The sequence below is a fragment of the Photinus pyralis genome, unplaced genomic scaffold (assembly GCF_008802855.1).
Source record: "Photinus pyralis isolate 1611_PpyrPB1 unplaced genomic scaffold, Ppyr1.3 Ppyr1.4_LG1, whole genome shotgun sequence".
Taxonomy (NCBI): Eukaryota; Metazoa; Arthropoda; class Insecta; order Coleoptera; family Lampyridae; genus Photinus; species Photinus pyralis.
The window spans coordinates 7,251,626-7,262,693 of NW_022170249.1; the positions used below are offsets into that span (position 1 = coordinate 7,251,626).

At 37.2% G+C, this 11,068-nt stretch overlaps 1 protein-coding gene across 4 annotated transcripts in view; it reads left to right on the top strand.

Annotated features, from left to right (window-relative positions):
* The window catches only part of LOC116159169, a 32,380-nt gene extending 21,703 nt beyond the window's left edge, over positions 1 to 10,677 (top strand). For 3 of the 4 annotated variants that reach the window (XM_031472106.1, XM_031472107.1, XM_031472108.1), the window contains exons 2-4: positions 1,347 to 1,456; positions 8,126 to 8,218; positions 8,522 to 10,677. In XM_031472106.1, the coding sequence (XP_031327966.1) occupies positions 1,348 to 1,456; positions 8,126 to 8,218; positions 8,522 to 10,581 (2,262 nt within the window). In that variant the 5' untranslated portion in view covers position 1,347 and the 3' untranslated portion in view covers positions 10,582 to 10,677. Of the gene's footprint in view, positions 1 to 599; positions 613 to 1,346; positions 1,457 to 8,125; positions 8,219 to 8,521 lie in introns of those variants that run through there. The other variant, XM_031472109.1, reaches the window with a different exon arrangement.
* The last annotated feature ends 391 nt before the right edge of the window (positions 10,678 to 11,068 follow it).

An 11,068-nucleotide genomic window follows, 5' to 3' on the forward strand; every position in this document is an offset into this window, starting at 1 on the left:
CATTTTCCATGAAATTTGAATTTGAAAATATTTCAATTAGTAGTGATCACTTGCATTTTCTTAAATGCAGGATCAACGAACCCCAAGTGCCTACTTTGAATAAATTGTATGGACGGTGGACCTCTAGCTAAAGTATTTCTGATCTGTAAAACCAGGTGGGGATAAAGCTGTAAATTTACCATGTCGATCTATATCATGTTGCATAAAATCGTTGCACATCTGTAAGTTAGATTTCGAGAAATTTATTAAAACATCCATTCGTCGATACAAGCAAAAACATTTCACCTAGCAAATCACTCCACTCGACGAGGGTTCCTCCAAAAACGAAGCCAAACCACGTGGATCAATAAATGAGAAGGACTGTAGAGATGTTTATTGAATGTGTAGTGTTCTGATTCGACCATGTCCATATTAAAGTGATTGACGTACTTTTCTCATAATGCATCATACGCGTTATGCATAGTGCACTTTCGGAATAATGGTTGTCAGAAATTAGTTCTCGTTTTAAAAGTTCACACTTTAAACGTGTTTTAATTGCATCACCACAACTCAGAGCTTTTTTCTGTATTAGTAGGAGTAATTACGGTTTGCACTGTGGCCTATTTTCTATAGGTGATCAATGATTTTATATGAGTAAAAAAATACCTTCAAAATGCGACATCCACCATATGATACAATTCCAAAATTGTTATATTTTCGTAGTGGTGCTCATTTCGTATTCGTTCCGTTTCCGCATTTAATGCTTTTAGGAAAACGTACACAATTAGGTACCGTCGCATATTTATTACGACACTTCCAAAGTAAAAGCCAATTAAACTTCATAAAGCCTTCTCATTATGTTCGTTCACAGAATTAAGCTAATGACATTTTAGTTATACGTTTTCCTTCCTAAAATTTGTAAAAGAATGACAATTAATGAACTTTAAGCGTAGCCGCATCACGTTTTCTTTCTTTGTTTTTATATTCATGAATATAAATCAGACAGCCGGAAACGATGCGGATGGTCGTCGTAGGTAATTCTAATATTTAATTAAAGTCGTCTAAAGATCTAGGTAATTACGTAAACTATGAGCGTAATTCACTGTGAAGAAAAACCTATTGATAGTCTCATGAATCTGCATAATATATTGTTTTGTTAAACTTTCACGCAGACTCCTCGCACCATAATAGGGTTGCCTAGTTATTTTTTAGATCTTTATGACACTCATGAACCAAATTCATAAATTATATCAACATTAATCTTCCACTCGGACGTCCAAATGAAGTTTGATCTTCCACTTAACCAGTTAATATTTATTTATTTCATATAGATGCCTAAGTGTATTGATTTCTTTTTTTTGTTTCAGGATGAAACCAAATATCGCTACATTTGTCATTTGCCTGACAATATTTTGTTTACCACCGACACTATCTCAACGCCAAGCACTATTTATCAAAAAAGATCTTGTCGATAATGGTAAGTACCTTCACGTTATTTATTGCTTTTGCGTATTCCGGTATGCATGCTATATGAAAGGGATTCGTTTTCGTCATACTCATCGCCCATTACTCAATTGCAATGAAATGATTCCGGTATTGTTTACTGGCGTGAAATGTGAGAGTTTTTATAAAATGAAATACTACGATGAGCAATCCAAGCGTGAAAAGGTCCCGAATTATTCTTGTATTGTAAAGAAGAACATAGCAGAAATTTGTCCAAATTAACGGCGCGTAAAATGTGCAAGAGTAACATGTTGAAATAGATGTTTTATTATATATTTGAGGTTTCACACCTGTGTATAAGCGAAGAAAAAAATAAAAGGTTCGATCAGCTTTATTTTATGATAACTCTACGACTCTACCTTACAAGTGTCAATGCAAAACCATCACAACTGATAAGTCTAATTCGGGTGAAAATCCAAGTCCGTTGATATTTTACACTGCAAGTACGTCCGATTTTACCCACAAACTCCTCATTTCTTTGTCCGATCGTACCAACTGATTCACACGTCGTACAAATCGGATAAAAAAATCGGAAGTCACTGCAAAGGTTGATTATGTCTGATTTGATAGATAGTCTACTATTAGTGCAACAAACAGAATGTTTCCAAAAGACTTTGGGATGATGTTCAAATTTGAGCAGAGAGAATTATTATACATTTTGAGATAATGGTCTGGGTCACATATTATGTGATTATACGATGAACAAATCCCGAGAAACACCCGTACACTATTAACAAAACGCCATATACATAACCCTCACTCCTCCACAATACGACTTTACCCTCCTCAATTTCAAGGAGGTAGAGGACTTAAGGACCACCACCAAACACAAATACAAATTTTTTTATTGCAAATCAAACACTTCAGTCCTACACAAAATAGTAACATATACGGACAAATCTTACACGACTCTTAACTTCCACAAAACAAATATTCTTCGGCACACATACTTAATACTGATTTTAAACGGAAAACTTTTTTTACTTCTTTTAACGGAATGCACGAATGTAGATCACAATGCAAAAATCTTTTACGACAAATCCTACAAGTATAAAAGTAATTAAACCGAATCTTTAAGCATATTTCTAATTATACTGGCTCAACGTCAACATTCCAGTCCGTAAAAATCTTTAAAGTAAAACGGTCCGTATTAAAAATACAATATAATTTACCTTAAACATACGGCATTTAAATCTACCCTCTAGTCCTGGATCGCTCTGTAATTAGGATTCGAGAAACTGGAAATTCGTTTATTAAGCCTCTTGGCTCGTAGCTAAAGACTCTCCTTGCAGAACCTCAAGGAATGCTCGGCGTGGCGCAACCCAAATGACCCAATTAACTTGAAACGTAGTAATTGCATATACTCGTTTGTATCGGATGTTTAGAAAATCCCGTCACTTAGTTACTAAAAAGTTGGAATTGGGTTTTAAATTTTCGCGGTTGAAACTACTCACAATAATAGACCAGACTTATCGATAAAATACAAAATCCATTTACATAATAGACATCGCCATTTTCAACACCAACAACTTGCCTAAAACCCATGCAGAAAAACAACATTTCAAAATTAGTTCTTCTAAATTCCGGCGCATAACTTTCACAGCATTGCTAAAGTTTTGCACCATTTATTTGGAGATCGGTGGACACAAACTAATGGGCCAGTTTGTTGACCGCCTCTTTTACAAGACTTAACCCCTCTGGATTTCTTGCTTTTTGTTTGTGTAAAAAATGAACTTTATAAACGTCAATACAAGACCGTCATAGATTTAGAAAATAATTTTTTTATTTTTGACGGGGTTTCAGCCAAGGCTGCTCTACCAACCTAACCCACTATGCATTTACAAATATCCTCGCAAATATCCATGCCCGAACCTGAGTTATAACCAGGGACCATTAGTACCGCAGTCGAGCTTCAACTCAACTGCGTCACACGGGCCGAATAATTAATTCAATGGGCCTCCGAATTGTAGCCAAAGCTTCCAATTGAGGGTTAACAACTTAAAATGTACAGAATAAAATAGAAACGTTTCTTTAACTTCTGTTAACTTGCAATTTATTTTCATATTAATTATTTCACCTGTTATTTTTGTTTTGTTAACCTACAATAATAAATCCTATTTTCAGTTATGTTTTATGTAAGTATATTAATTTATCATTTTCATGGATAAAATAAAGATAACCAGAAAATTCCGATTACTTCCGAAGATATGCCAGAAAAACCGAAATTTACCGATTTCGTGTTTATTTTTTTCTGATGTTATTTGAATAGATACAAAAAAAACACTTTCTCATTGCAATTTGTTGAGCTCTACAAGACACCGTCGAGATTTTACATACAACGTTTCGTTTCGGAGAAATTATTAACTTTATTCTTTATATGGCCGGTATAAAAAGTACATACTGTATTCCGTAGCATTTTTTATTACGAATCAACGCACCCGCACACAACGCCCTAATAGTGCGAGAATACCTCGGGAACAAATTTCCTGGAAAATATGCCCAATAGGTATTCTTGTACGATTAGGGCAATGTGCGCCGGTGCACCATCTTGCTGAAACTAACAGTTTCGTATGCGTATTTCGTAATAAGGATGCTACTCAATACAGTATATACCTTTTTTGCGGGCCATATAGAAAAATAAAGTTAATGATGATTTCTTCGAAACGAAACTTTATATTAAAAATCTCTCAACCGTGTCTTGTAAAGGTCAGAAAGTGGCAATGAGAAAGCTTTTTTTTTTATTTTTCATGTGTATCTGTTCAAATATCTTTAGAAAAAAATTAAAACTAAATCGGTCAATTTCGGTTTTTCTGGAATATCTTCGGAAGTAATCTGAATTTTCTGGTTTTCTTTAAAGCGTGATAATAACTCTTTAATTGCGAACCTTTTTCCTAATTGACCACAGTCGTATATTCTATGGTTTCCGATATCCCCATGATGGATATCCTTATCTTAGACACAGTGTATATTGGTTAATTGATTTAATAAAGAAATTTTGTAGAGAATTATTAGTAAACTCTCATATGATGTAATAATATACAGGGTGTGCCACATAGAAAATCGCAATTTGGTTATTATCTCAAAAATGAGATGTTGTCTTGTTTTTTTTTTAATTACATGTTTAGATTCCGTAGATTTGATAATTTAACCGTCCATTTAAATCTACATCTAAGAAAGTTAGCAATAGTGTCGTACCGTATTGTGACACTCGCCCTAGGTACAGACGTTTTCAGGTTTAGAGGCAGTGATTGTCTCATTTGTTTCTTTTTTGAAATTTTAAATAATCATTTCTGCCCAGTCGTTTTCTATAAGGGTCTTAAAATTAAACTAACATTCATTAAATTTATTAAACCGTAACAGTACAGGACACCATAATTCTACAATCAAATACGATCCTTTCTTTCGAATATCATCTCGAAACTATAAGTGTGTCTGTACGCACATGCCGTTCCTCGTGGTATACTAAATGGGGCAAACACAGAATCTTGAAACTTTAAATTTGAATAAATGTAATACATATTACTTAATAATTATCATTTTTAAACACTTTCTATGCAAATTTTAGTGTTAACATAAATCACAATTGAAGTACTTCGTGATAAGCACAACAGTCAGAAAAGAGAATGGCCATCAGCAAAATTTCAACCCAATTATAAAACTAGGTGAAGGAGGGGATAAAATGCTCTTCTTTGAAATGAACCTACAAAAATAGTGTTTTCTTTAGTAGGAGAATTAAAATTAATTGCAGTTCACTCTCCTTGGTTGGTATGTATCTTAAAAAGCTGCTTTTATCTGAACATCAATTAGTAACGTTCCTCCTCATATCGACTACCAACCAACCAACCAAAATGTCTTCTAACAAAAATTTCTCTACCATTCTTAATAGTGGTTATTAAATGAACCATTTGCCCAAAATTTCGTGAATATTATTTTAACGAAAATTAAAAAAATCGTAATTGTGGTTGCAACTTTTTTAATTTTTATTTAACTAATTTTTTGGCAAACTAGGATTTGACAGAGATGAGATTGCATGGGTAACTTGTAACTTCATCATTGATTAAATTTAATCATTGCTTGTTAAACTGGGCAATAGACTGATAGGTGAGAATTCGCGTCTCACCCAAGATAATACCATTTCTTCATCAACGTTCTTGGATAAGTTACATCCTGACAAATATTTATTTATTTATTTATTTATTTTGCCTTTATTTTTGAGTGGGCGGGGTTTCAGCCAAGGCTGCTCTACCAACCCAACCCACTATACATTTACAAATATCCATGCCCGAACCCGGATTCGAACCAGGGGCCCTAGCACCACAGTCCAGCTTCAACTGAACTGCGCCACACGGGCCGGCATATACAGTTGGTCCTAGAATAAACAGCATGGGGAAAGCGTAAACCATAAGAGAAGCGCATCCGGTTAAATTCGAAGAAAATGCGTTTATAGAACATAATAATGGTAAGATGATGTTTTAAAAACTGGGAAATTCCGATCAGTTCCGGAGATATTCGAGAAAAACCGAAAGTAACCATATTCGATTTTATTTTATTCCGACCCTGTTTGGAAAGATATCAGAAAACAAATTCGAATATATCTTGTTCTTGCTGTCTGCCTGCTTTTTCAATTGCGGGCATCTGTTTTTGAGATGACCACCTTACTTACATTTACATCGTTTGACACTTGTGGAACTGTCACTTGTGAGACCGCCGCTGTTGAGGCCACCTTGGCGTTGGTTCGAAGGAGATGCACCGTTTCCAGGTTTCTTGTGTGGATGGCGGCTTGGGCCCGTGCGTCCTTGTTGCCGGGACCACCTTGTCCTACCCTTACCGTCGCCGAATTCAATGTCGAATAGCATTTCTTTAATGGAATCCGCGTTGACGGTCGCCAGACTGGCCAGCATAATCGCTCGAATGATTTCATCGTTAATTTCAAAACCGGGCGTAGTCCGTAGACATTGCCCCAACTCAAAAATTTGGTTTGCATAGCCCGCCATGTTGTGGCAATCGACTAGAATTCTAGGGATTCACTTTCTGAGAAGGCTAATTTTCCTGGTAAAGCCCGAATCGCTGTAAAGACTTGCGAATTTCTGCAATAAACCCCGCGTTGTTCTTGTCTCTTTAATGTGGACGTAAAGTGTCGCATCAACAGAGAGAACAAGTTTCGCCATCGCTTTCATGTCTCGTCCGCTTAGTAGTTCTCGCGGCCCCTTTAGCTTGGGCGTCGCGATCGTGTTCACGCTACCAGCCATTATGCGCTTGATGCACTACTACAACGTGTCCTCGTACTTTTACTATCCACATTTTGTCACTTTCTCTTCGCCGTTTCGGGTCGCGGTTTTATAACACCCGAAATCTTAACAATGCCGAATATGTTGGGTAAAGTGGGAAAAACGCGATCGTGCTGATCAAATAACAACAAAACAAAACAACAAAAATGTTCACTCGCGTAAACACCCCACTTTATATTAGTTTTACTCATGATGGTAACTCGCAATGAATTTAAAATCACACCCGACATTAATTTCGTCGAATTGGCGGCGCAGTTTTCTTTTGTAATTTGGAAACTAATTTCAACTTTCGTAATAAAAATCTCACACAGATTACGCGGCTTTTAAATCTTCCTATATCTCGACTATACGAATTCGTCTTGAAACTTTCAGTTGAAAATAAATGTTACGCGATCTAAAATGTCGCGCTCGACTTACATAGATTCGCTCTGAGGGTTCAGTGAAGAATCTCTCTCCCACCCAATTTTTCCTTATATAGTCGCTAAGCCCAAAAACCGAAACGGACCCGACGCAAACCCGGTCACGTTTTTTTAAACATGTAAGAGTATAGCAGAAAATCTGTCCATCATGCTCCGTTAACGGTCTTTAGAACCGGCAACACTGTAGCATTTTTCACTATGAAGCGGTACACGTATAAATTTCCTATACTGGAAAATTTGTAAATTCGAAACCAAATCTTTCTAAGCCTAAAGCAACCATCTGTTACAATGATCAGTTAATTTTTCTTTAGCTTCAGCTTCAGTTATTATTAATTTAGGCTTTTCCTTTGCATTTACAATTTTTTGTATATTATGAAAATGATATTTGGGAATTATTGTGGATGTTCTATGATTTCATACTGTAGGTAATAATGTTTTAACTTTAAAACAAACGTGAAACAAATTTCCTCCCTATATTTATTTAAAGAATAGTCAACAATCGCACTGCATCATTAATTTATAATGAAATTCGCAAATGTAGTTTATTTAGACTCTGTAACTTGAATACCACTAAACACTGGATAAACACTCAGCAGCATGAAGAGTATTTTGAATAATAAATAAGTATATAGTAGGTAGCGAAGTTGCAGAAAGTATACGGAATTAGCCTTGATAATAACAAACATTATTGTACCAATTGTTGCTCCTGACAATAGACAATATGAAAGAAACTATAATAAACATCATAATCTTCGAAACACTTTACTCTTGAGTCTTGAGCACAGGCTTGTATAGCTATTTTCACTACCTGACTTGAAGAAATTATGCTATGTCCTTTCCAGATTTCATTCGTAAATGTTTGCTTGCTTTTTACATTCTGCACGAAATAATTGCATAGTGTATATAGAAATGTAATGTAAATATGTGCACCTTTAGGAAAACGAGTTGCCAGGCAGACAAGTGCAGATCAGATGGTTCAAAACATCCTCCAATGGCTCCAAGGCGTGTACACAGACAACAGTAGGCGAAGTATGTAATAATTTATTTATAAGTGGATGATATCTGTAGCAAATGCTTGGTTCTAAGTATAGTATAATAATGAAAAAAGCACTTTTTTTAAATTCAAATAAATAATTGCAGTGGTACTGTATTTCATTGTGTGGATTTCAAAAATTTCGTCTAAGAAAAGTTCTTTTCTCATAAAATTAACTTTCATTGGCTTGCCTATTATGGTTAAAACATACTTACTTACCATTTGCGTATACCATAAGTGGCATACAATTATACGTATTCGCAAAGTAAAGGCATAAACATGACTTTTTTGTGTTACAGTTAGACAAGGATCATTAAGAGAGTACCTGCCTCCAGTAAATACGCAAAAACCAAGGCCTTTTCAAACTGCAACTCCCGGAGAGAATGAAATTTTTGGAGGCTATCCAGCCGCAGGAAGTGTGACACCCCAACCTCCATTTGTGGATGGCTATCCAGCGTATAATCCGGATTTGAAACCACCAGTTCCTGATTTTACTAAATATCCTTCCAAACCGCAGCCTACATTCTCGTCTTCGACACATGGGTATACAGCCACTGTACCAACCAGGCCGTCATTTTCTACAGAAGACAATAATGGATATCCTCACGGACCCAGTACCGCGTACCCCTCATCTAATACCAATTATCCGTCCGCTACCACCGGATACCCATCCTACAGTTCCTCACGCCATCCGACCACGGGATATCCTAGTCAAACCACGGGTTATCCAAGCCCCACCACGGGATACCCCACCACCACGTACTCACATCCCACCACAGATTATCCTTCTTTCAGCACCGGTAATTACCCCTCCCCAAACACCGACTACCCCTCTCCTAGCACCGGATATCCCTCACCAAAATACCCTAGCTCAACATCAGACTATCGTACTACCCGCTATCCCACGGGCTCCCCTTCAACAAATCGCTATCCGAACCCAAGCACCGATCGATACCCCACCACAGATTATCCAACAACAAACCAGCCATTTACCACTCGACGTCCCTCTTTCATTCCTGTATCATCAACTACACACTCCTATTCAAATGGAACATCTTACTATCCTACTTCTAGTCCCCGACCGTTTATCACATCGCGACCAGTCACGAACTATCCCACTCAATCGCCAACCGAAACCGACTCTCCGACAACCGGCTACTACTACTCGACGCCTGCTCCAAAACATAACGAAAATACAATCCCTAGTGCGGAAAAGGACGAAGAAATCACAGACCACTACCCGACCGATTCTGAACAGACCACCGCAATTTCCGCACGCGACGATGAAGACGACGACCTGAAACATCCTCCCCACATTCACGCCATTGACGTTGAGTGCTCGAAAGATATGATGACGATAAATATAGAATTTAACAGACAGTTCGATGGCATCATTTACTCAAAGGATCACTATAACAACCCGCGTTGCAGATACGTTGACGAAAATTCGGGAAAAACCAAGTACACGTTCACAGTCAGCTTAAATTCGTGCGGAACGGAATTCGTCAACGCTTTTGATACTCAAGGAAAGTCGTACTTGGAAAATGTACTCGTGCTACAAAATGAAGCGGGCATTCAGGAGGTGTGGGATACCGTTCGTTCAGTACGGTGTCTTTGGGAAGGAAACCTGAAGAAGGTCTTAAACGTGGCGCTGAGCGTGGACATGTTGAATCAAGAAATCGTGACGTTTAGTGGCGATACCGCAATGGCACGTTTGGATATTCAGCGAGGTAGAGGTCCATTTGCGCCTTCGGCTAATGGTCTTGTTAAAATCGGGGAGGTCATGACGTTAGTCGTTTCGGTAACCGGCGATCCTGGATTCGACATACAGGTTAAGGACTGCAGGGCTAAAGACAGCAGCGGTAAGAACGTGGTGTCACTAACCGACGATTACGGTTGCGTGTTGAAACCAAAACTGTTCGGTGCATTCCAAAAGACCAGAAATACGAAGGACACCGGCGCATCGATCATTGCTTACGCATTCTTTAATGCCTTCAAGTTTCCAGACGTCATGGACCTTACCTTAGAATGCAACGTTGATCTTTGCAAAACAGACTGTGAGATGTGTCAAGATCCCAATCAGAAACTTGAGCCGGGTCGACGAAAACGTGATACGTACTCTCAAAATGATACGAGTGATAGTTCTTTAAAAATTGGTAAATTGTTAAGAGTCGTTTTACCCGAAGATCTTAACGACATCAATTCGAGTACTGCGATCAGTCTAACAAACCACGATGGTATTTGCATGTCAGCGCAAGGATTTGTGCTTAGTTCCGCTCTTCTAATCTCCCTGTTAACGTGTAGTTGTTTATTTAGTGCTTATATATGGTTAAAATATCAACGCCTCAAGCTAAAATAAGAGACTAATTTATTATTCCACTGTTTGTCTCCTTTTCCTTCTAAGTTATTTCTGCAGTTGCGTGTCGTTACAAGAAATGTATTGCCAATTATTTAAGTGTATATAATATTTTTAGTAAATATATTTTTTATTAAACTCGTTTTCTTAACCTCAAAAAACATATTATCGAAGGTCGTACATACTATAGGATTGTGATAGATTAGCTATAAATGGCAATACGCTACAAATTAAATTGTCGTACAAATTTCTTTTTCTTCCTAGAACTAGAATTTGAATAATTTTAACATGACATTAATCTAATCCAAAATTTGACAAGTTTAAGAGTGGTCAACTCAAACAGATTTAAAAGCAACTCCACATCTTTTCCACTTGCAAATTGTGAAACATTCTAAAGTCTCTTACATCAAGTACCTACATAAATACAAGGTTAATTAGCCGGATCTCCTCCAGTCCAGAAAATATGTAAGGTCCTTGATACGGTAACTCT